The sequence below is a fragment of the Porites lutea genome, chromosome 12 (assembly GCF_958299795.1).
Source record: "Porites lutea chromosome 12, jaPorLute2.1, whole genome shotgun sequence".
Lineage (NCBI taxonomy): Eukaryota > Metazoa > Cnidaria > Anthozoa > Scleractinia > Poritidae > Porites > Porites lutea.
In genome coordinates this window covers 2,487,551-2,513,339 of record NC_133212.1, presented here as the reverse complement: position 1 = coordinate 2,513,339, position 25,789 = coordinate 2,487,551, and the positions used below count along the sequence as shown (strand labels likewise).

Here is a 25,789-nt window from a genome sequence, read left to right as displayed (position 1 = left end):
TAAGCGATCGCTTGATACAACCTGATCACAGTCTGTGATCGCTACAAATGTACTACGCTACTGTTAGCTAATAGTAACTCCAGCGTTTGTCAGCCAAAAGATCTTAACATGCGATGAGCTAAGACACCAGCAAAGTCTAGTTTACAAATTTGAATGTGACCTGTGCGATGCAGGTTATGTTGGTTACACATCTCGCCACTTACACCAGCGAATTGAGGAAAACAAAAGCGCAAGTTCATCCATCGGCCAGCACTTTCAAAAAACATTTCGTTTGTTCCTTTGTTCCCTTGTTCCCTTGTTCCCTTGGTCTCTTGTTACCCTGTTCCCTTGTTTCCTTGTTACCCTGTTACTCTGTTCCCCTGTTCTCTTGTTCCTTTGTTCCCTTGTTGCCTTGTTATCCTGTTTGCCTTTTCCCTGTTCCTTTGTTTCCTTAGCTTTTTCCCTTGTTCTCCTGTTCCCCTGTTCCCTTGTTCCTTTCTTCCCCTTTCCCCCGTTTACCTGTTCCCTGTTCCTTTGTTTTCTCAGCTTTTCCCCTTGTTTTCCTGTTCCCCTGTTCTCTTTTTCCTTTGTTCCCTTTCCCCCCGTTTTCCTGTTCCCTGTTCCTTTCTTTCCTTAGCATGTTCCCTGTCTTTCCTGTTCCCCTGTTCTCTTGTTTTCCTGTTCCCTTGTTTACGCGCGGACGATTGGAAATTTTGTATCGCAAAACGAAGAACCTTTTCGAACCGAAAATTTGTATGAATAAAGTTTTTTAACTGTTGCGATAACTCTTGAAACTGAATACAGGTAGTGTTTCAAACGCCCGTGATACAATTGCTTTCAGCGGATTCTCATCAGATTCCCAGTCTCCCCGAGAATTTTTGGAACATGGCGGCGTGCATTGGTGAAAGAATGTTGTTTGTCTGGTAGAAAAAGCAGCTGAATTTGCGGACTTTCAGATCGAATTTTGGAAATCGAAATACTAAGAAAAACAGGAGAAAACTTTCATCCTCAAACGGTGAGTTAATATTTCAGTCTTTCGGTGAAAATTAGCCGTGATTACTACTAACCTTGTCCGTTTCAAATTTGAAATTTTCAAATGGCTGTACAGCACCACGGAAGTAACGAAACATATCGCAGTGAGAAGAAAATGTCTTTATTTTGGCGAATTGTTTGAAATCTCATAAGTTTTGAAAGGGTCTGATTTAGAAATAAAATGTAAAAGATAAAATTTTGTCATCATCACTTCAAAGCAAATTATTAAATATCTTGGAAAATTTCGAGGGATTGATTTAACTGATGAAGCTTCTTGTTGCATGATGCAAAAACTTTCGCAACTTTTTCACCGACTGTGAAAATTTTACCGTAAAAATTGTTTTCCTCTGTCGAAAGCACTATATTTTGCCACTAAATAATTTAAATTTTTACCATTTCTTTAAAAAATGATTTATGATTTTAGCTTCAGCTTCAAACTGATTTTTACACTATTTACAAGGTATTAAGTTAAATAATAATATAATTGTCAATAAATTATTGTGAAAGTTATTGATAATTGTTACAAAAGATTGTACTGTTTTTGTACTTGCTTTTCATACTTTTGTCTAGAGACTCATACATACAGTCGAACCTCCACTAACGGGTACGTCTCCGCAATGGCCACCCCTCTACAATGGCCACTTGTTTTGGTGGACTGTCCATACATTAGCTGGGGTCACACTACAAACTTTTTACCTAGGTAACTTCGACTTTTTGACAGTTTACCTAGGCAAAATTGATTTTTTAAGTGTCACCGATTTTTCCCTAGGTAACTTACCTCAGGGAAATTTTATCATCTGTGGCTTGGATATGTCTTGAGAACAACAGACTTTCCCTTGACGACTACCCCAAAGCGATAGCTTGGGAAAAAAGAAATACTGACGTTGCTAGCCTTTAGACACTCATCGGCGATGACAGAACTGGACATAGCTCACGCGGTGAAAGAAATTCTTGGGGCATGAGTCATCTACGTCTTCGCCTGTTTCACCTTGCATGTTGAATTAGTGTAAGAAATAACAGTGAGATAAAACAAAAAAAACGTCTCTTTGATCGGCTAGATCACTGTGCATCTTGCTTTCTTCAATTTATACTCCAAAACATTCAACTGTGCTTGAAAACCTTGGGAGCCGAAATCAGTAGTGTGACCTACCCAGAATTTTTTTACCTAGGTAAAACAAAACCCAATAAGAATTTACCTTGGGAGATTTTTGATGAATTTGCCTTAGGTAAATCAGTTTTACATCGGTAAAAGTCTGTAGTGTGACCACAGCAATTGACTCTTATTTAATCCTCTCTACAACAGCTTCTTTCTTCGGTCCCCAAGGTAGCTTTTGTGAAGAGGATCAACTGTGTCTCCATAATGCCAATTTGTGGTTGCCAAATGCAATTTGTTTTCCGCATTACTGATCAGATGATCATGTATTTTCAGTACATTGGTTGAAAGGTCTAAAGACAGTCAAACCCCTTTAATAAGGAAACTGTGCATGAGGGCTCATTGAAAGTACCTGTATTAACAGGTTGTCTGTATTAAGCGGGTTGAATTTAGAGAAAGTGTAAGGGGCAAAGCGAAGTGTCTGTCATAATGAGGTGTCTATATTAAGTAGGTGTCTGTAAAGGTGTCTGTTTGATTGTACGGTTAAACCTCTTTGCAATGGCCACCTTGTTGGTGGTTGTAGAGAGAGTTAAGCAACAGTAAATATATGAACTGTCCGCCAGGACCAAAAAAGTGGCCGTTGTGCTAGGAGGCCAGTACGGTTTACTGTATTGTTTTGTTTTAACATGAACTGAATCTCTTTGAAAGTTCCTCCATTGTGGCTATTCAAATGAAACTCTTCATGGCCATTTGATTATCTGGAACTTTGTTTGGATTTGCCATTGGCAGTGATAAAACCGCTGTTACCGGTATTAAACTTGCAGGTCATGCAGGCCAATTCATTTTACCACAGCCATTCCTACGGGAATTCAGAGTTGTACCAGAAAATTTTTAAAGTTCTGGATCAGCTGGGTATGGCGGACTTAAAACAAACTTTTCAGGAACACTGTATTCAGGTAATATTATTTTTCCTTTACAATATCATAATAAAAACACAATACTCTCCAAGTTCGTTTCTGAATGCTAACATTTCTTGTGAAAGTAAACAACACCTATCCTAAAATGTTTTTTGGTTTTAAAAGGACCAGACATTGAGTTTTGTAGAAACAGAAGAGGAACTTAAACAGCTTCTTAAGGTGGGTTTTATACACTAAGTGTGTATGTTGTGGGTAAAATCTGTTCTCAGGTTGAAGGAAAGTTTGCATTAACAACTATTAATAAATAGGGCTCGGAAACAAAGCCAATTTTGAGTCATAATAGGTTGAATACTGATTTTATGTGTGAACAGGTTTACTAACAACGTTTACATTCTTCAGTGCTTTAATTAGCAGACTTATCAAAGTTATTTATACGTATGATCAGGGCTCAAAATAATGGCCAGTCAACAGTAGACAATGTCCAGCCAAGATGAACATTTTACTTTGTTCAGACAAACTTTCGGTCTACCAGTCATTTTGGTAGAACATGTAAACTGTATACATGCATGGATTTGAAATTAGCGACAAGAAAATAAAACATATTTTGACATCATTACACCATTATATATTCGTTGAAACAGACACCCTGTTTCTAGAGTGATTGACCTTTTGTAGCATGGGGAACCAAAATGATGTGTTGCACAGTTTAAACTGCACTTAGGCTGCAACCAAGATAGCTGTTTATTTTATGGATTTCTGCCTTGTCTGCTGTTTTCTGGAGCTTCAAGATGTTTTATTAAAGAGCAACAAAAACTGAGAGAATAAGAAGTTATGTTTTAAGAATTTATTAACAAATGTCCACTTCTGTTGCATGATGGACAACGCAATCTGGTTTCACAGTTCAAAATTGGTAGTATTTTTCAGTTTCTGATGTGCAGGTCTAACAGTCAAAAAATTTCAACTTTTAAAACCTTTTATAGTCAATTTTGCATAAAAAATCTCACTATCACTGTAGCGAAGAAAGCAAGTGAATCTTTCTGTGCACCTTCTGCTTGAATTCCGTAAGAACAGAAAAATTTTTACTCCTAGAGTAAACTTCGGCATATCATAGTATTTATCTTCATGAGCTTTATACTGCGTTTTACGTGTCTTCTTGCAATTTGCTTACAATTTTTCGTCAACTTGCTTGTTGAGCTCATTCAGGCCATCTTCCATCTCCTTCACTTTCGCTCTTGTTTCAGACTGATTCACATTAAGTTGATGGGCTCGAGCTTCCAGCTTGTGAAATTTCTTTTCTAGACTGAAAACAGAGGAAGAAATGTGTTTAGCCTGTGAGCAGGCTGTCCTTTGGGGGATATCGTGAAAAGTAGATGTACAAGAGGAACATGGGAGGAGACATGAAAGTGGGGGCGGGATAGTATTTTTCAGTTTCTGGTGTGCAAGTCTGGCAAACAAAAAATTTCAATTTTTAAAACCTTGAGTCGATTTTCAAAACAAAAATCTCACTTCAGGTTCTATTTCAGAGGAATAAACGTATAAATAGCAGATAAATGTTTTCTTTTCTATACAGGAAATAGGTATACCTATTGGTAGATGCATTCCAATCATAAAATTGTGGAGTAAAGGTTATACTTATCAAGGTAGGTTATGCGGTTGTTAGCTTTAAGTGTTAGAGCTTATCCAGCCTTGAAGAGAAAAGGGCATGATGAGCATGAATGCCTTGTCACGGCTGTCCAGTTCATTTTTGTTAATAATGCCAATTACATGTCCTTATTTGCAATGGATCTTGAGAAATTACTTGTGAATGACTAAATTACAGCTTCCTGTCTAACAAATGTTAGTGAGTTTACGCAACAGGAGGGTAGAAAGAAGAGGACGGCAAAACACTTGTGTGTGACAAATGTGACAGAGCTATTACTTGCGTGTTTTGTCATGATCTTCTCTTAACATCAGTGTTTTCCGGTCCTTTACAAAAAGATCTGTTTAAAAGGAAAGTGAAGTTTGGCAAAAAGTTGTTGCAAACAAAATTGTTGTCATGCTTGTCTCATAAGGGTTGCCGTCTTCTTTCCTCTCCTGTCCTGTTGTGTAAGTTCACTACTATCTCCAAGAAGCATTACATCTAAATTTGTTACAAACCACAGAAAATAAACTTTAAAAAACTGTTAGGCTACCAAGTTTTCGAAAACTTTGCAAGTAGGCGGGGGAATAAAACAGCTAGGGATGTCTTTTAGTGCTATGTTTCTTCTATTTTCCTAGTATGAAAGTAGCCTGAGGGCCACATTCATAGTAGCTGGGGGAAGTCCCCGGTCCCCGCCTCTTAATGAAAACCCTGCAATGTTTCAATTTTCTTCAAGTTTGTCTATCCATGACTCCTTTTGTATTTGCTGTGTTACTTCTATCTTTTTCTAACGGTTTGAGCGGCTATTTTTTTGTTTCACTCAGGTTGGTACAGATAATAGTCTCCCTCACACCCATTTTTGTTTTGTCACGCAATGCTGGGAGGAGTGTTGCGTGACGAGACAAAAACGGCTGCCTGGGAGAATAGTGCAGCTCCCACTGTCTGAATTTTGGTTAATTTTGTGACCCACCTCTTTTAATGTTTAATAATCATCTCTTCTTTGTTATTTTTACACCAAACTTTGACTTTGTTTTATGGTTCCCATAGAACAAGTAACACATCAAGCAAGGGTTCAAACAGCAGAAAAATGTTTTCAAGTCACTGCAGAGACATCTGATGCCTGTACACAGACTGATGACGATATGCCAGTGTTAACAAATGCGGATTATAGCAAATTAATTTCAGAAATGAACTTGAATTCTCAACAAGAAATCTTTAATCACTATGCTGCCCAGCTGGCTGGGGGACATAACGAGACCCATTCTGGGTCATTAAATTCAGCTTATAGTGCACAACAAGTGGATCCTTATTTAACTGCGCAGATGTGGGGTTTAGGTCAATACCAAGATTATGCTGCCAATATGTATGGTGCCTTCTTACAAGCTCCCGTAACAAGCATTCCTGCAGGTATGGTAGTATCAGAAGCTGTCGCCAGTCAAGCCGCTATAATGTTTAATCAGGAGGCTGGTGATGCGAATCATGTCGCAAAGCCAACACCAGCCCCTCTTGTACCTTCTCACAACCCAACTCAACATCGTAGAACATCTGCTAGCCTTCCGTCATCACCCAAGGATATTGTTGATGAGAGAGAAGACCTGGAAATTGAACAGTCACTTAAAGACTTTGAAAACATGGAATTGGAAACTCAGCATTCATATGCTTCGGCACTTAATTCTGGTGAGTCAGGGGGTTGGGTGGTGATGTGTGTATTTTGTTATAATTCTATTTGCTCAGTATTAAATGATTGCACAAATAGAATAGAAAAAATTAAGCGGTTGTCTTTCTTTCCTCAGAGCACTTGGAAAAGTGAATTTATGCAAATATATGGCTTAAACAGGGTTCCCACAATCTTAAAAAGTCTTTGAACTTCTTTTCAAGTCCTCGAAAAGTCCTTGAATTTTCTTCAACTTTGAATGAGGTGGCCCGGAAAGTGATTTTTAATGCTGTTTGGTTTTCCAAGGCAGAATACTGTATACATGTAAATCATAGCTCAGAGACATTCAAAGTGATTTACTTAAAACGTTTTTTGTCTTATGCAAGAATTAACTATCAATTTAAGACAGGTGAACTGAAAAATGTAGAGAAGTTGGGGGAGGAAACAGTTCAAGCCTTATGGACTGCGAATGTGCATTTTTTGACAATGTGCGAAATTACATTCCTGGTAGCTGGTCCTTGAAAATCAAATGAGGCCCTTGAAAAGTCCTTTAAAAATGATTGCAATTTTTTTGTATGAACCCTGTTAACCCTTTAAGCCCCAAGATCAACATACAAATTCTTCTGACTGATCTTTATACATTTCTTTTAAGAACAGTTGAGAGAATTTGGTTTAAGATCAAAGCATTCTCCCTTTGGTGATCAATTTAGTAATTCTCATAACCTTTACACTTGATCTACTGATGACGTTAGGAGAAAATTGATGTTGATCACTCTTGGGACCAAAAGGGTTAAGGGAGGAGAGGCTGGGGTGGAGACAGCTTTGCTGCTCGCTCCTCGCTCACGCTCTCAATCTGTTAGAGACCTTTAGCTTCTAGGACGAGAACGACTACGAGTACGGGATTTAACTGAAAGTTTTTTCGCGTATTCTCAAATAACAGACGCCCCGAATAGCTTCATTTGTACATCTTTTTCACCAAAACAATTAGCACTGTTATCGTGAGTGAAGGAGGTTAACACTTTATAACTTGTGTCCGCTAACACGACATTCTCGCTAAAACTCGTAGTAGAATGACGACGGCTATCACCTTTTCCCGCCAAAATGAGGCTGGTTCACGCGTGAGCACTGCTTGGTATTGAGAAAATCTTGTAATTGTAGTCGTCCTCGTCTTAGAATCTAAAGCTCTTATTGTCATTCAAAAAAGATATGAGAGACTGCTCGCAGTCTATCGAGAATTTTTCGTGGTGCGCTCTTGGGTAGAAGAAGTTAACTTGACCTGAAGTTCACCTTTTTATTACTTGTTTACAGACAGCGCAGGTCTCAGCCAAGACAGTCAACATAGCTACAGTTCAATTACGGAACACCCACCTTATTATAGTTTGTCTTCGCAAAGGATTCAAACCACCTCTAACAGTCACCCCCTACCTCGACATCCCCCACCTACAAGATCTGTACCTTTAGAAAAGACAGAACCCAGTCAGTTCTCAAAATGTGATGATATATCCGTGCAGAGCGGAGTGGCGCGCTTATCCTCAAGCCCACAGATTGTAGGTCCGCAGACACTGCAGGGATATTTGGATAGCTTACCTGAAACACCCGAGTACAAACAGGCCATGCAGAGCCGCAATCCCAAAAAGGGTTGGAAACCGCTAGACGGCAAACACATTACAACTGGGAAAAAGGTAGCGTTCAAGCCAATATTCTGGGATAACGAGGGACGGATGCGGCATGGTGTACGCGTACGGGGATCGGATAAATCCGAAGAGTGCTGGCGCCATGTCGAGGGTAAAGCACCGGCTGGATGCACTTTTGCGCATTCTCGCCTCGGGGACACCCTGCAATTTATCTGTGTCAAGTGCACGTATGAGAAAGGCCGCAATGAGTGGTGCTCGGATAAAATGAAGCATAAACAGTACATTTTTAATCTTGGAGCATATAGGAACTTAGAGGGAGGAATCTGGAAGAAGACCTCTTAACAAGAACAATACTACTTTTCAGGGAAGTAATAATGAACAATTCAATTCTCACTTATATGAAAAACACGACCGCCTTTGTGCATGCAGTGGAATGAATGACCAGCGTTTTTGGCGCAGTAGCAGCAAGAATGACCTGAGGAATGTTACCAGCCGTTTCGATACAAAGTCATTTTGATACCAGTCGTCATGGTACAAGTTAATTCAGTCGAGGTGTAAAACGTTTCATGCCCTTGGCTCAAAAAAGAATAATAATCACTCAAAATGTCTTTCTTGTTTACACGAAAACTATACTTGAAGTGTGAAGAATATTCACCCAAAATGTTTCTCTTGTTGGCGCGCAAACGTTACTCGAAGTTAACGAAATTTTTGTGTAATTCCATTGCTTGAGTTCGTATCGAAACGATTTGTATCGAAATGACCGGTTTCTTGTAGCATTATAGTTAGCTCTTCTTTTATCATTTCGCCCCATGTAATTTAAAACAGGTTTCGGAATCTTTGAAATTTTTGCTTGTAGAACTCGGAATCCAGGAAATTCCTTGTGGAATCTAGAATCCTGGGCTTTGGAGTCCATAATTCAGCTCAAGGCACCCTGAATCTCGCTAATGACTGGATTCCGGAATCCACTAAGTCCCATGACAAGGAATCTGGAATCCAGTCACAGGTGTTATTTGGATTCCAGGGTGTCTGGACGTTTCGCTATAAAGCGTAAGTCGTTTCGCTGCATAATGAAGTCGATTCGTGGCAAAGCATTTTTCGTCTCGCTACATACTAGAGTAAATTCCCTTGATAATTAACTCGTTAGTATTATCCATTTGGTAGTTAAAGTTAATTCTAAGTGTCTTTAAAACGGTGTTATACAAAAATCAATTGCATCCCGGACATGGTGCAGCGAAACGACTTTGCAGCGAATTGACTTCATTTTGCAGCGAAACGACTTTGTGGCGAAACGACCCGTAAGCGAATCCAGAATCCAAAACTGTCTTGGATTAACTTACATTGGACGAATCATTTCGTTTTATCCTTAGTGACAAGCTATGGTAGGTGGGTTGTGTTCCAGTATTTATGTCCAGTATACTCCATTGGACTCCAGTTATCAACAGCTAGAATCCACTGGAGTTACCGGAAGTCAAGTCCTAAAGTACTTCGTTTTTTAGGCCTTGACCTGAGACAAGTATCCTACACATGTTGCAGTATGCCTCTTGTCTTGATTCATAGCCTGGGAAAAGCACACTACACTACACACCATAATTGACATTTTTATGTCTCCCGCAAATAGAGATGAAAGAGTCCAATGGAATCAATTCGAGTCTTCAATGGAACTCAGTCGCAGCATTGGACAACTCTCAACGTCAAACTTTAAGGAAAAATTCCAAGTGAATTACGAAGCATTTTCCTTTACTTGGTGAATCCATAGGATTTCACCCACAGTCTCCAAAGTTAGAATTACGTTGCAATCTCCATTTCAATCTGGGGGGTTAAATTTGAAGCCGATAGTGTTGTGTCAGTGTAGTTCTAACTTTTGATTCATTTCTGTGGTTGGTTATGTAATGACCATTTTAGTCTGTTCTCTTATATGCACCACTTTCAGTGTTTTTGCAAAAGGAAAGGAAGTCGTGTGCCTCTCTTTGGTCTGATTTGGGGAAGCTGACACGGTTCTTTACAGTAGTAAATGCGTACGGCTTTTCGTGGTTTAGCGAACGAAGGCAAATGCATGACGCTTTTTTAATGTTTTAGCGAAGGTAAACTCCTACGACTTTTGATTGGTTTGGCGAACGGAGACAGACGCGTGCGGCATGTTTGGTTTAACGAATGAAGATAAACGCGTGCGGATTTTGATTGGCTTAGCGAACGGAGCTAAAGGTGTGCGATGTTGGCTAGGTTCGCACTTTCATGTTTGCGGTCACAAAATTGACCAAGGGGAAGAAAAAACTTGAACCCTGTTTCGACGGAAACGTTGTTGTAAACATTGAAGACTGAGATAAATCGTAAACTGTTTCGGCCATTTTTACCCTTTTCAGTAAAACCGCCACATCAATTAAACTTGGCAAGAGCGATTCAGCCCTTAATTTTGAGACTAAAAAGGAAGACGTCGACTTCATTCGCGCTTAAAAGAAGAGCAAATTCTAGCCTAAATTCTCGCTCACAAGTCAAAAGTACGGGTTTACTAAAATGATTGCAACGACCTCATAAGAAAAGAATTCTTGAACACTTATTTTAAAGAAAACTTGTGAGTGTTTCAAAGTGCTTTTGAATTTATTTAACGTAAAAACTTGAAAAACATCCACAACAGTGCTCAAAATCGTGCTGAATTTTCGAACTTTGAGGTCAGTTTTCGCGTAGGATTTGTCGCCAAGACGAACTCAGCACGTAAACAACACGTGATTTCTACTGCTTGGTACATTTCACTTTCTCGTGATTGGTTGGGCCGCTTCTGGGTTTTTCTTGCCCAATAGAACGTAGCTCGGGAACTGTCATGGGTAATTCTTTTGTTCTTTTTGACGAATCCATGGAAATTTCGCGAGGAAATCGGTCACACAGAAATAGTTGCTTCCCCATGGGCAACGGCTATTTGGCCATGGGTAAAATGGCTATTGTGAGCGCAAATATTTGTTTAGCGAACGGTAGTCAACGCGTGCAGCTTTTGACTGAGACAGATGCATGAGGCTTTAAAAAGTCCCTTTTTAATCTCTTCTTAAAAATTTCCCAAAACGGAAAAATCGTAAACCCATTGTAAATCTGGCCCACACAAAAATCCTTGGGCCCACACCTTTTTAAAGAACTTTTTCATAATTGATCTCTTACTATTGGTAATAGTTTCACAAATAGATAAATGACCGCCTTTTGAAGGTTCAACTTGTTCACTAATTTCCAGGTCCCGCGTGCGTTTTCGAACGAAGTTACTGTTAAAAGTGCTTTGGCTTAGAAGCACTAAAAATGAAATGTCTGACTGTCATTTAGCTTTAACTCTTTGGTAAAATAAACAGTTAATACTGAAACGTAATAAAAGAACACAAAAATGCGCTGAAAAGATTTACAATTCATGGTTGTGTTCGCCTTTCAACGGCGTTGGATCTTTTTAGTGTAGTTGCCACGGTATATTTTCCAGCCATTTTCGCGAAGCGTCGAGGTATATATCTAGCACTGTGCAACATCTTGTTGCAAATTCAATAAGATAATAATTTCCAACTACTAGTAAACACCAACAAGTCCAATTTCGTCACTTTCTTGGTATTTGTTGGTACAGGTGCTTCAGGAGCTAATATGGCGTTCACGGAACGCTACATTAGCTTCTGCTCCAAATTAAAACAGTGAATAGCCTAGGAGATTCCGACTTACGGGAACCGATCAACACGCGCGAAAGTTGCTATGCATTGATTTGGTAAATACTATTGGTTTTCCGGATTTCTTGCGGGTATTGCTGATCTCTTTGCAATCACCTTTCGCACATTTCCGGTAATCGCGGAACAAACTGCGAAGTACACATGAATTTAGCTGAGAAGTATACAGAAAGGCAGAAAAAATCTTACTATCGCACAACAATCTTGCATATTTTGTACGAATAAAAATGTAGAGATTTGAAGGATCCCAGGCCTTATTTGCACGTTCAATTATCCTAGAGAAACAAATAAGGGATTTCTCGTGGTCTTGTACTATAGAGTCTTCTCTATACCCCAGTGACAAAAATGACATCCCCCCTGTTCTTCATTAACGAGACCAATCACAACTCGCCAGCGGTTCATTTTATTCTAAAATTTGTCATTACAATATTATTTTCCACGCTATATTATTTTCACAAACAACTTTGAAAAAACAATAAATAATCATGATTAAATGTTTTTCGCTCTATAAATACTTTTCACATGCTTTTCACACGTCTACAGTTCACGTCTAAGGTTGCACTTGGAGTCCACTCTCTACGACTTTTCTGGACATTCTTGTACGGCTTTGCACAGCACACGCAAACTCAGCTAATCTCAGTTAATTTTTTTTAGCTATTTTAATGTCGCAATCAGCAGTTCAATGTTTTCCAGTTTCTTTTGCCCGTTGTTTTGAGTCAGAGCTGCTTCCAAATGTAACGCACGATGAACCCGAAAACGTGTCTCTATGTTATCGCCAATAACACGAAGCAGAAAAGCAACTTGTCCACTCGCTGATCGTATGTCTTGTTGTGCGAGCTGGTGGCTTGGTGACGTTGACTCGTTTTGTCTTTCATAAAGCAGCATGTTGTTCTTTTTCTTCCTTTTTCTTTCTCTGCAAATTACAAAGAATACAAAAAGGTACATGAGTATTTTCTCCAAGAGTTCCACTGCTATGCCATATATAGTTGTGTGATAACGCGGAAGTGCCCTTTTTGTTTGTTTGTTTGTTTGTTTGTCTTTTTACCAGCTAGCGCGCATTCAAATCGTCACGTCTTCATCACTCCCCTTGTTTACTAACTTAATCTGAGTGGCCCACAAATTGTAGAGTTCCGCTTTGACAAAAGTTTTATTTAAAACAACTAAAAGTCAAGCCCAAGCGAACCATTTAGAAATGTTTTTGCTAGCACGGGAAATTTTCAGTGACGAAAGTACCATCTAGAAAATGTCGGAACGAATTTCCTTCTCAAAGGTTCACGATGAAACTGACTTGGCTTAAACATGCTTAAAGCGCTTCATTTTTGTCTCTAGGCGCATGAAAACAAGTAACGTACAAGAAATTTACAATACGTGTTTGTTTTGTCGGCCAAGAAAGTCGTATCAAGAAATGAGCTATTGTACCGGATCAAATTCCTCAAAACAATAGCCTTTTGCCCTAGGCGTTGCTGCCGACGGAAACCACACCGAACACGGTCCGTCCATAATCCTTTCATCTTCGGCGTGATAAATTTATAATATTAGGGGGAGAAGAGAGGTTTTTTGTTCTGACGCGATGCTATTTTAACCGAGTACTGAGGGGAAAGTTACGCCAAATGCTGAATAAACCTCTTTAAACTAAATAACCCGCTGAAGGAAGGGTGATTTACTGAGTGTGTCTATTAGTTAATTAAATGAATCAATGTAGCGCGAGATTTGGAAAGCCGAAATTAAAAACTTTTAAAATCATATGAAAAACTGAACACATTTATACGACTTTTGCATGTGGACGGCAATGGTAGGTGGCAATTTAAAAATCTTTGAATGCAGTCAGAACAATAGTCGCGAAGGACCTTAAACAACCTTTACCATTGTGTAACCGAACCGATAAGGTGATGATCAGTATTTTTAACCCTCTCCCCCTAAGTGAATTTCGCTTCGAGTCAAATGTTACTCTGACCCTCCCCCCGAGGAATTTTGTTCATTACTTCACACTCGCCGAAGTTTCAAATTTGCCGCCTCGTTAGTCATCGAAATTTTGGATGTGTGAAGACTTCAAAAATTACCAAATTAAATATGGCCAGTTTTACATCATAAAACAATTCCTATTCTTTTCGAATTTGATCCAATGACATTTTCCGTTACCAATACTGAAAAGAATTAGTACAGTACTCAGCCTATTTTGCTGTAAATTTCTGAAAGAAATATATCAAACGCAACTCGGAGAGTGTGTTTCAACGCAAATAAAACATCGAAAAGTTTTAAAATACGAAACGTAACGAAAAAAGTCCTTGTGGCAAACTTTTTCAGAAACGATGAGTTTTTCATCAGGTACCGAAACACGTCAACACAAAGATTTCCCGTTTTAAGCTTTTGAGGTTAGTTATAAGGGGGCTTAAGCAACCACATACTGGCTGCGAACAGTCTGATATTTCGCACGCCACTACTTTAATAGCCTCTGCTCGCAAAGTAGAAAGCGCAACGGCGAAGACAGCGAAAACGTCACAAATAAAATAAAGTGGGATCTTTCAGACTTCATATTAATTATTCCAACTCTCTTTATATGTCAAATGTTTACCTAGAAAATTAATCCAAGGTTTTCAGCGAGAAAATAGCCTCCCACGCAGGCCAATTTAGGGGAGTTGTTTTTGCTCCTGAAAAAACGCCTGCTTTTGGAGGCTAGAAAGAGAAAGAAAAAATTGTCGTCGGGTGCTTCACCTTCTCTGTCAGCTTTGCTTATGTCAGTTGGGTGGATAAGTTTTTGCAATATACGCGTACAGTAATCGTCTATACTCTTTGGGGGACTATTACATTATATAGGTTTTAAGCTTAGCCTATTAATTGTAGGCTATGCTTCAGGAAATTCACCCATGTACTGTGAAATCGTGATGTATGTGCCGATGTTTTGCTTTTGCTTTCTTGCTTCTTCATAGTCAAAGAGGAGTCCAAGAGCCTTAAGTTATTAGCTGTTCTAAACGTTTGTAATTGTGCTAAAATACGCAGCATGGTTTAATTACTGAAAAGTGTTAAATGACTTGAATATCCATGTGTTCCGCCGGCCTTCAGTTTTTTATCATTGCCGGCCAAGTTGAATATGAAAAGGGGGTTTGTAGGTTGGCTGGAATTAACCTTGTTCATTTACACGATCGCAGCTGGTACGCTTATATCTAAAAACAGAGTTTTACTGTCATTAGTCTTTCAAAACATTGATCTCTCATGACCTAAGTTATTACGACTGGAGAATATTGCATTTCTTTTTTTTTTTTTTTGAGACTGTGGCTGAAATCCTGGTGGTGTTTAAATCAGTGAATTTTATTTGTCACTGGAGGTATTTCCAAATAGTATGACGGTTTTTGTTTTCTAAAATTTGGGCTCGGGCACTCTTAGGATTAAAGCATGCTTTTAAAGTTCTAAGTAAAATCTCTTATATGTGTTATATATTTCATAACAAACAAATACCGGGCAAACAGTTTCACAGGTCAAAAGGTTTATGATTTTACAGGCAAATTTAGAAGCATAGTTACTAAGTACACTAAGTACAACCCGAGACAGATTGCGACTTAGAAAATGATCAAACTTATCGCCGGGGAAACTTTATGAGGGTAATAGAAACTTTTTGCAGAGTTTTGCTTAATTTCTCTTATATTTATCCATCATTTCAGAAAGTACATTAAACGTTCGGAGGAGTGTTTTGTTTCGCGTGATGACATGCACTTCAAAAATTAATATAAAGAAGTCGGCTGTTCGTCGCTTTGTATGAATATCAGAGACATCAGTAATAATTCGAACAAAGAAAATCATATACGAGTGGCGGTGTACAGTGTTTTGTCAGATGATCAGCTGCTAAAATACAAGGCGCAGAAAAAACTGCGTAGAGCGAATTAGCCGAGTAAGTATACAGTACTTAGCTTCTGAAATGATCAATAACGCACGAGGGCTTTTTAGTAAAATGACTAGTTTGCAAAATCTAAACCACCTTTTACGGTAGTGACTTTCCCTTTTTCTCCGTCGTACTGACTTGATGACTTTAAAGACGGAAGTATTATTCCAGAAGTTTATAAGCGCGCTTCAATACAGTATATAAACAAACTTGACAAATGTTGAAATTCTTCCTAGTTGATATTCCCGCTGCGGTGACTCAAGTTTCGCTTTCGGATGGATTAGTTGTTAGCTTTCATGTGATTTTGTTATTTACACTCCCATGTTTCTCATGCGCTTCTCGGAAGTTTGCATGAGTTCTTAAAATGATTTACTTTACATCCTGGTTGTGGTGTAAAGTTCAAGTTTTTGACTCTTGTTTGATTGTCGCTGTCATGCTTGCTGGTGAATCACCTTTCCATCATATGATCTCCTCATGCTTGCATCACGTACGAGTAAACTCTTTTGCGTTCGATCTATTAAGTGGTATTTCCTTATGCCTTGTCGTCAGATAACGCACTTATCAATTTATGGTAGCCTTTTTTTACAACCATGATCCTGATTGCGAACAAGTTTTTTTTTTATAAATTCCATATATTCAGATTTTTAGCTTTACTTTTTTTTAATACGGTGCACTGTGTGTCCACAATTTTTTTTTCTGGTCTTCTTCTGATTTTTCTTCTAGTTCTTTTTTTTTTTTTTCAGAGGCTTATTTAATAAAAGTCCTCTTATCATCCTTCAGGTCCGTGGGTGTTTGGTGTACTTGGACGTTTCAAGTTAACAAAGACGTTTGCTTAAAAAATTGCTACGTCATTACCGCCTTATACTGAAATTAGGTCTCTCTCACTGGGTCACTTTTGAAAACATTAAAAATCAATACAGAGAAAAAACATTCATGGTCGGCTAGTTAGGCCTCCTACAAGTGCCATTTTCGAGAAGACATTAACATTTTTCAGCCCTAGATCTCAGCAGTAGAAAATCAGGTGGATTCGTCTGCGACGAACAAGTCGTGAAGTCAGTTACCAAGAATTAAGAAGCTTATCAGCTTAACTAAATCGACCCGTATTGACAACATGGTCCACTTTCGAGTCTGCACTTTCCAGCTGACTTAAGAAAGTAAGACTGCTAAATCGTAAGAGTCGAAAAATGCAATCTGTTAAATAAGCCATTGGAAAAGTGACAAAAGTTTCTTACCTTATCGCGCTCTTTAAACAAATGGGATGAGCTACAGCTCCTTTCAAATTAAATATGCTTTTTCTTTGATCTTCCCTCTGCTTCTACGTTCGATGCACTGCTTAATCTGCAATGCATGCTAATTATTTATACTCAATTTTCTGGCAGGATGTATTAAAAAAACAAATAAACAACAAATTGAAAGACAGGCGGGAGGGCCAAGGTCGCAGCGTGTAAAATGACATGTCAGATGTCAGAACAGAAATAGGTTCGTAATTCTGTTGCCGTGTACCCATTCCCTCACAATGAAAGCTATGCTCCTCAGACATTATCCCCTTGTTACATATTAAAACGATTCACCACACCTTAATCTCGCAAATCTTGTGGTTTTCTTTTTTCCAAAACCCGAAGAAAAGAGGTCGAAGTTAAATTTAATAAAAATCGCGATAATGAATAGTCGTGATTTATGCATACTCTAAAGCTATCGTAACATGTAATTAGGTGGTTTCGATGTGGAGATAGTAGATCAGCACCACGGGGGAGAATGCAGCTCACAGACGTTTTAAACGGGAAGGGTCCAAAGCTTCAAAGCCTGGATGGCACGTACCGCTAATTCTTGACAGAAAGGTGTATTCCCATTTCAATACCTTGGCTAATAACCAAATGACTTTAAAGAGCTTTTATTAATCCGCCGAGTAACCGCTAAAAATACATAATTAAGTGTATCTGTTGGACACATTTTTAAGGCCTCTTGAATTAAAACATTGCATCCCTGATAGTTTTATCCACTGAGCTTCTTGCGTGGTTCAACTTCTAGCTCTTATAGCAGCCTTATATACTTCCACTGTCAGAAAAGAAGGCATGCACCCTTTTAGGACAGACCCGTTCTAGGTAATACATTATAGAGAGCAACTCCACTTTTCCAGGATTGAGCCCAGCGTATTTCTCATTTCGACTTACACAACACCAATGGAGACCTTTAGATTCGAGGACGACTATGAGTACGCGATTTGACTTAAAGTTTTTTCGCGTATACTCAAAAAATAGACTTCCCGGAAAGCTTCATTTTACCATATTTGACTAGAAAAATTAGCACTGTTATCTTTAGGGAAGGAGGTTACGCGCTTTCCCGATCGAAAAATGATAAAACTTCTAACATTTGATAACTTGTTTTTGCCAGCACGACATTCTCGCTAAAACTCGTAGTAGATTGAGGACGGCTAACACATTTTCCCTCCAAAACGACGCTGGTTCTCGCCCGAGCACTACGTAGTATTGAGAAAATCTTGTACTCGTAGTCGTACTCGTCTTAGAATCTAAACCTCTCTAATTTGGTCTATGAGCTTGATTTTATAACATATAAACAAACGTAAAGTGCGCGCTCTGATTGGTCAATTACCCGTTTACTCAGGTTTGCCCATGAGTGAATGGTGGTGAAAGCCAGCGCGCGCTCAAAGACGTTCGCGCCACCTTCTACGCGACTATATTTTTTTTGCCTCATGGTTTGCAGAGATTTTTCTACGCAAAATTGAGTCGGAGAACAAGTTCTTCAGCAAAACGATTTTTTCTCGAAAGAAAAGACTTTGCGCAAGGGCGTGTGCAAATCGGATTTGCGCACGCCATAGCGCGAGCAGATTACAGCACTCACGTCCTACCCCTACTATCCGTGAGCAAAATTAAAAAATTGTTCTCTTTTGATTATTATGCAATTATAACTCAATAGTACACTCTAAGCCCTTTATCATTTGTAAAGTATCTTTTCCGATCATCATCTTAGATTAGTTTTCTCACAAACTGCTCTTGCCATTATTTAGAAGATAATACGTGATTAGTTTTCTCCTCAGGCCTAATCTAAATACGCGTGAGTGATTCTATTAGTGCTAAACTCTTTTGCTAAACTCGCAACATATTTTTGTATGTTATTTTTCTGTATTTATGGGACATGTATACGCTATATTTTTTGACGTGATAATGATGTCCGAGAACGTCGAAAAGTCTTTATGTTTAACAATTTCTCAAAAAAAATAATTAAAAGTAATAGCTTATCGCGGATTTTATAGTCAAATCTTTTACACTTTGTTATTCTTTTTGTAAGTATTTCCTGTACCTGCAAGAAAGGATTAAAAGAGCGATGAAGCGCTTGAAAATTTTTGCCCTTAAAAATTCAGCCGTTGGAAAATGAGCAGTTTAAAGGTCTACTTCGGGATTTTTTCTTCGGACAAACTGTGTCACTGAATAAACACCATTGTCATATATTTCTCGGAATTAACGTACCGTATTTATTCGAATAAGCGCCCAACCTCGAATTAGCGCCATTGAAATTGAATAAATTCTAATAAGTGACTGCCCCGAAGACGGAGTTTTCTTCAGAGTATTTTACAGAAACCTTGCTTTGTTACATCTTCGCGTTTTGTTATTACCATTTACTACTTGTTGCAAAATAAACATACTTGACTCGTGCTGAAAATGGTGAAAATTTAATAAGCGCTCAGCCTCGAATAAGCGCCCATTCTCAAGGTCCAAAAATTTGATAAGCGCCCAGGGCGGTTAACCGAATAAATACGGTACAGTCGACTCCCGATAATTCGAACCCTCAAGGGAAATAGAAAAAAGTTCGAGTTATCGGGAGTTCGAGTTATCGAGGGTAAATAGAAAACGATCTGAAGGAAAATGAAAATTACTTCGAGTTAACGGAACAGTTCGAGCTATAGAGGGTTCGAGTTACCGGGAGTAGACTGTATAAGAATTTCATGAGTTGAGGTATGTGGGAAGCCTCCACATATAAAACTTTGTTGAGTAGCTCTCCCCCCCCCCCTTCCCCCGGGAGTATCGTGCATGCAAGTATGCAAGCGCCGGGTATGCATGTTTGGGTCGTATGTCCAACAATTCCGCGTGAAACTGTGCGTGAATGAATTGGCACATTGTCACGTTTTTTAGAAGTATTAGGAGTTTTTGCAATAATTTCCTTTTAAAATACCTATGGGGTCCAAAGTCTGTACCCCAGTCTGGCACGGCAGGTCACTTCGGCGGGGTAATATAACCCCGCCATTCTGGGTATCATTTTCCATAGTCTCAACTCCCGTCTCAACAATTGACATCTAAGATATTTGCACCACTGTTATAACTGGAGCCACGACCATAATATTACTGATTCCACGGTGCACAATATCATAAGAAGATGGAAAGGAAATGGTTTCCGAATTCAAAACGCTGGCCTGTTTTTTTGATACAGCACAGGAAACAAACGATTTTAGTTGCGCGCACTTTATGATACTCCTGTCTCAACTGAATTGGCATCTAAGATATTGTACCACTCTTCTAACTGGAGCCACGACCATAATATTATTCCACAGTGCACAATAACATAAGAAGATGAAAAGTAAATGGTTTCCGAATTCAAAACACTGCCCTTTTTTTGAGACAGCACAGGAAACAAAAGATTTTAGTTACGCTCACTTTATGATATCTATGACAACAAAATAATAAACAACAAATGAAAACTTCAATGGCAGGTTACTTCACACCTTAAGAAACTAATGACATTTCATATCGTAAACGTAGGAACAATTTTTGCCCTTGAGCGACAAAAGTTTGAACGGCCGTATACTTAGGCTGTCTGCTTCCCTTGCTATTATTTTGTGATGTCATTAGAGTGGAATGCAAATTCCTGCTCTCTGATTGGTCCAATCCAAACATAACCACTCTTTATGCAACTTTTGGCTATGAGAGAATTTTGTCTGCCACGGTTCACATGCAACTGAACATTATAAATAAACATTTAATCTATAGACTCATCACGTTCCTAAAATGATCTCATAAGTCACGCTTTTAACCAGTGATAGTCCCTTAAGCTTGCTTTAATACGCGATTTATTGCTAAGCAATGTTGTGGGCATCGTTTACAAGCGAACTTCATACATAATATAAAGCAAACTTTTCATGTGCAAAACGTTCGCCTTTGAAAATGATGACCTTAAGCTTTTCAAAGTTTACATACACAGTGTGCTAGTTCCGCCCCTTCGATTCAGTTAGAACATCTACTGAGAGGCGCTGTTTCAATTGCAAAGTACACTGAGGGTGTCCTTATGAGCGAATTATGTTAGCTGTAGCTTACAATGCACATTGCAAAATGGCGTTTTCCATAAATAGTTTGAATTTACAAAATGTTGCTATAAATAGTTCATGTGTCTTTCACGTGTTTAAAGTTCACGTCCAACGTTAAACCAATTAATCCAGCCCCCACACACTTAGCCCCAATACCGGTATCATTGGTAATCTTCCCTGCAGACACAACCACAGATTAGTGCTATGAAAACTCTTCCGGCAGTCTCCATAATCTCCATAAATATGTTTTGCCAGTTGTTTTGAAAGGCATCGGCAACTTGCAAGTGTAATCCACGGCGAGCTTGAAAACGCCTTTCCAAGTTATCACCAATTACACGTAACTGCCAGGCGACTTGTTCACACTTTAAGGTCACGTCTTGGGTAACATGCTGGCTCTGCGATTTTGTTTCATTTACTTTTTCCTGATCCATCATGTTTTCTTTCACGTCTGTTTAAAAAGAAACAAATAACAAACATTTACTGATAAATTCATCTAAGAACCAGCTTACTCTTGTAAGGTCCTCGAACATTTCGTTTAAAATTTGACCTAAAACTGGCAATAAATATGTTGCTAAATACGCGCGACGTTTGGATCGGAAACTTTTTTATTTTTAGCGCATTAAGCTGTTTCTTGTTGTTCCCTAAGTCTATAATATATAACCAGAGATTGTTGCAAGTTAAATTTGAAATTCTAATGCTAATATTTTTAATAATACTTCAGCCACCAAGTTATTATGCGATCTCTTTGCTCCGTATTCCTTACAAACAGAACAATTTTAATTTCCAGTGATTATAAGACACGTTCCTTTTCAGTTAAATGTTTAGCCACCGACTTCTTGAATAACATATTGCATAAACGTTCAGACAATAACCTGCAATTATATAATTGCCAGTGAGCATGCTGCGGAGTTAATGAACTCAATCACATGATAGGTAGATTTTAATAGAGTTACGTTTCCGGAAAACGGCAAACGTGAATTTTTATCACGTGTACGTCTAAGTTTTCCGGTTTACTTGACTTTTACTGTTCATTACTTCTACAAAATGAAAATTAAAACGAGTTTCACGTTAGTCTTATCCAGAAGAATTGTTTGGACTGCTATTATCTGTTCATTTTCTATTTCTAGAAATTCTTTACTCCAGTCTGACGTTTTCTAATATTTCGAGTCTTTTCCTCGATTCTCTAGTCTCCTAGACGTTCATTGGGACTAAGGATCGCGTGACAAGCCAAAATCTCATGGGGTATCACAATTTTATTTATAGGATGTAATTTGTGGCAGGAAAATAATTCAGCTTGTATTTTTCCTGTGGTTTGACCGTCAATGATCATGGTACCTGCGAGGATCTTTCTCCGACCATCATATGAGTTTTGAACGCCCCCGCCGTTTTTTGTTGGTGTGTTACGTCTCTCCTGGTTTGCGCAGACAGTTAATTTGATTGAACTTGTAATTGAATTGGAAATTTCAACTACTTAATTCAATTAATAAAATTATACTCTCTTAAAATCCCCATTGGGGTTACGTCATTTCTGCATGCCAGACCTGCGTACAATGTGCCCTTTAACGTTGTAACAGCACGTTTTAATTTAATTCTAGGGACAAGTTATAATCATGACTTTCAGAGAGAGCTTATAAAAACAAAACCCTTTTCCCGTCCCGTTGGCTGTTTCTCTTGGGCCTTTTTGTACATTGTTGTTGTAGTGTCGCCTTTTTTTTGTTTTGAAACTAAACCTCAAAAAAAAAAATTAGGGCCGCCCTTGTGAGACGCAAACAAGAAACCTCCAAATTTGCTCTTACTGGAGGAATATTTCTCGTTTGTTAGGGACCTGAAACATGACTCTGCAAAAAACAAAAACTTACATTATGCAGTCACTTTTCACTCCAAAAAGATGGTCTTAAGAAGTTTTCTCAGAGAGAACATTTTCATCAATAAATACTCTAGTTATAATTTAGGAATGCACACTTTTTTATTAAATGAGTAGCAAACAACAAGGTTACTAAGAGTTTATAGCAGCTTCATGTAATCAACTAGTTTTACTTGAAGAGACAATTCAGAAAAAGAGGTAAATTTTACATGTTTTCACTTTCGAATCTCAAATGCCATACAAATTAAAGCGAACAATTGTTGAATTGTCAAAGTCGTAGTTGAGACGATATCTTGTGTCTTAATTGTTAAAACCAGTAAGTTATCCTTCGGTCTCATTTGCACTTGAAATCACCTAGAAATATGCTTCTTATGCAAGCATGTCAAGGTCACATTAAAATCAACTGCTTGCTTGTATTTTATTTTCGTGATAATGGATGTTTTTTTCTCCTCTTTGGTTCATGCAATTTACATGCACGCGTCTGCAGATGAAACAGAGTCTATATACTTCAGGTAGATAACGGATATACCCTCAAACAACGGGCCATGCTTTGTGTCCCCCTTGTTGATGCTTAGTCTAAGGTGCGGTGTTCTCGAATTCTTGCTCGGCCAAGATTTGGCTAATTTAAACAGTTAACGATTAAAATCAGACCCAATAAAGTTTTTGTTGGACGACAACTCTGCTTTTACGATATCTTTTTCACAGCTTAAGGCAACTTTCAGTGCTTTGCCAACCTGTGTTGCTAAAACTTCAAAATGTCCGCAGCTCATTTTGGGACAAGGAGGCAATGACAAGCTTGGTCGATCAAATTTGCAACGAGAGAGAAATTTTACAGATCGACAAAAATGGCCTCAGGGCTAGGTGACCATGGATTAAAATTAATTGGTTCTCACCTCCGGCGTTGAAGCTCAGTCGTCTGAAAATATAGACGAGGATCCTTTGAAACTTTTAGTCTTCGGAGTCGAGTGAAGGTACTTGCATTTGTTTGCTACCTCTGTGAAAAACAAATCATGTGTTTACTATTTATGACAATAAAACAAGTCCAAGGTCGAATAAATCAAACGTATTAAGTCCTTTCGGTTTCGAAAATAGCCAAAGCGTGATTTTAACACGTCACTCGATTTAACTTCTCGTGCTCTCGTGAAGACGATCCAGTCTGTGCGGTTATTTGACCACGGTCAATTAGCTAGAGCAATTTCAAATATGCGAGGATACTGAAGGTTAACGCGGGTTGTTTTCAAAGTTCAACTTGCCATACTTGACAATAAAGAGCGAAAAACTACTTAACCCTAATAGGTTGTTGAAGAGGGTATCTTTTGCTTCTCACGAAGGCACTTTTGGTAATATCCAGGACATGAATTCTTGATGGTGATTGGCCAAACATCAAAATGTTTCGCTCTAGATCTTGATTTTTGTGTTGCAGGTTTGCTTTGCGGGATTTTGAACGTACAGAATCCACACATTCAAGTGCTCGTGTTTTCGTACCAACAGGTGCCGAACACGCTCGATATTGATTAATCTTTTTCTCTCAGCCAAATGCGATTACATTTTCAAGCAAATACTAAGTGTACAAAGTAATGAAGATACAAGACATCAAATCATTTAGGGGGTGGGGGTGGTTAGCGAATGCCACTAAGAGCAAAAAAAGAACAAAAATCTTCACAATTTTCTTATTACTTATGCTGCTGGTAATTATAGTGCTTTTAACCTTGACACGATGACACGTGATCAAAACTTATAGACAACAAGTTAACATGGTTAAGCAAACAAGAATGTACGAATTTGAATGGTTTAGCGAACAGAGTCAAATCCGCGTGGGTTGGCGAACACGCAAAGCATTTGCATGCAGTTCGGAAACTGGTAGAGGAAGACTGGGCTGCCGATAGACCTCTTTTTCATAATGGCGACCTCATTTGTCATAAATGAGCCTTTTCGGTCTCGTTTGAAAGAAGGAATTCTTTTGTATCTTGCACATGCTAACGAGGTCCGAAATACTTTTTATCATACATATAAACGAATGTTTTAATAGCCCGCCATTATGAAAGAGGTCTATTTGAAAATCGAACAACGCTTTTCCCATGAGATAAGATAAGAGATAAGATCAACTTTATTTATCCACGCTAGCCTAGATAACAAAGGCTGGTTTCCTTCAGGGCGTGCAAAAATAGGTAATTATAGATAAATAGTAAATACAAAATATGAAATTGTACAATCTAAAGTACACGCTACAAATATTGTAAACCTTTACATTAAGTATATTCTAAAAGAGAGCGATGGAATCTGAGTTAAATTTTTATACTACTTTTACAAAATAGATAAGAATAAAAATAAATACAGATAAGACATAATCTCTATTAATGTTCTGATCAAGGCCGGTGGAATTTGATTTTAGTTTTAAATGACGAGAGGGTCTCACAAATTCGGATCTCCTCTGGTGAATCATTCCACATTTTGGCTCCATTGTCACTAAGGCTGTTTTTTTTTTTAAGAAATCTCTTTTGGGGTGAGCAAAAGCAACCTTTTAAGTTGAATTTCTAAGATTATAATTATTATTGATTGCGTGGGCCTCTGAAAAGATATTTGATAGTCTGGCCGTTGCCTAGCCATGAATGAATTTTGAAAATTACTTTAGCTTTGATCAAAAAGTTAAACGCTAAAAGATTTCTAAAATACATTTAAAAAGCATTTAAAAAAGTGAACGACGTTTCGGCGCTACGTCACGCCATTATCAAGTTGAAAAGTGAAAAAGCATGAGGTGTAAAACGAATATATAAAATTTGAAACAATACATAAAATATTTGCGGGTCCAGCTTTGTTTTTGGCTCTTTGATCGGCAAGAGAGATCCAACCTAGAGCTTGCATAGCAATTTCTGATTGACCAGTCTCGTTTCTGCAGTTTATAATCACCCTTGCACACCAATTCTGAAGGCTATAAATCTCCGGGCAGGGTCATTCCCAAGTGAATGCGGAAGCCACTTTTCAAGGTCAGACGAAAATCGCTCTGAGTATATTACCAGTTCGTGCCGAACGACATTCTAAAATTCTGGGGGCGGTAGTCATGGGGTCAAAATGTCCGGAAACTGTCGTGGTATCTGCTTAGGTCTATTTTTTTTTCAGATACATTTTTCGA

General features: G+C 38.5%; 1 protein-coding gene and 1 long non-coding RNA gene across 2 annotated transcripts; one reads left to right on the top strand and one right to left on the bottom strand.

Annotated features, from left to right (window-relative positions):
• Nucleotides 1-853: 853 nt before the first annotated feature.
• On the top strand, nt 854-8,431 carry LOC140954037 (uncharacterized). The gene is made up of 6 exons (XM_073403431.1): nt 854-994; nt 2,929-3,060; nt 3,187-3,240; nt 4,592-4,661; nt 5,687-6,316; nt 7,602-8,431. Exons 2-6 carry the CDS (start codon nt 2,932-2,934, stop codon nt 8,267-8,269), a joined length of 1,551 nt encoding a protein of 516 aa, XP_073259532.1. The 5' UTR covers nt 854-994; nt 2,929-2,931; the 3' UTR covers nt 8,270-8,431.
• Nucleotides 8,432-11,994: 3,563 nt separating this feature from the next.
• Nucleotides 11,995-16,826, bottom strand: LOC140954036 (uncharacterized). Its single transcript, XR_012167481.1, has 2 exons — nt 16,714-16,826; nt 11,995-12,520 (listed from the first exon to the last, which is right to left on the bottom strand). It is a non-coding gene; the product is annotated as an uncharacterized lncRNA (long non-coding RNA).
• Nucleotides 16,827-25,789: the final 8,963 nt, after the last annotated feature.

Bases quoted from the DNA above. Each gene is read 5' to 3' on its own strand.
- LOC140954037 (XM_073403431.1), top strand. From the start codon at position 2,932: ATGCAGGCCAATTCATTTTACCACAGCCATTCCTACGGGAATTCAGAG. The intron at 3,061-3,186 runs GTAATATTATTT...TGGTTTTAAAAG, and splicing joins TTCAGGAACACTGTATTCAG to GACCAGACATTGAGTTTTGT. The intron at 4,662-5,686 runs GTAGGTTATGCG...TGGTTCCCATAG, and splicing joins TAAAGGTTATACTTATCAAG to AACAAGTAACACATCAAGCA.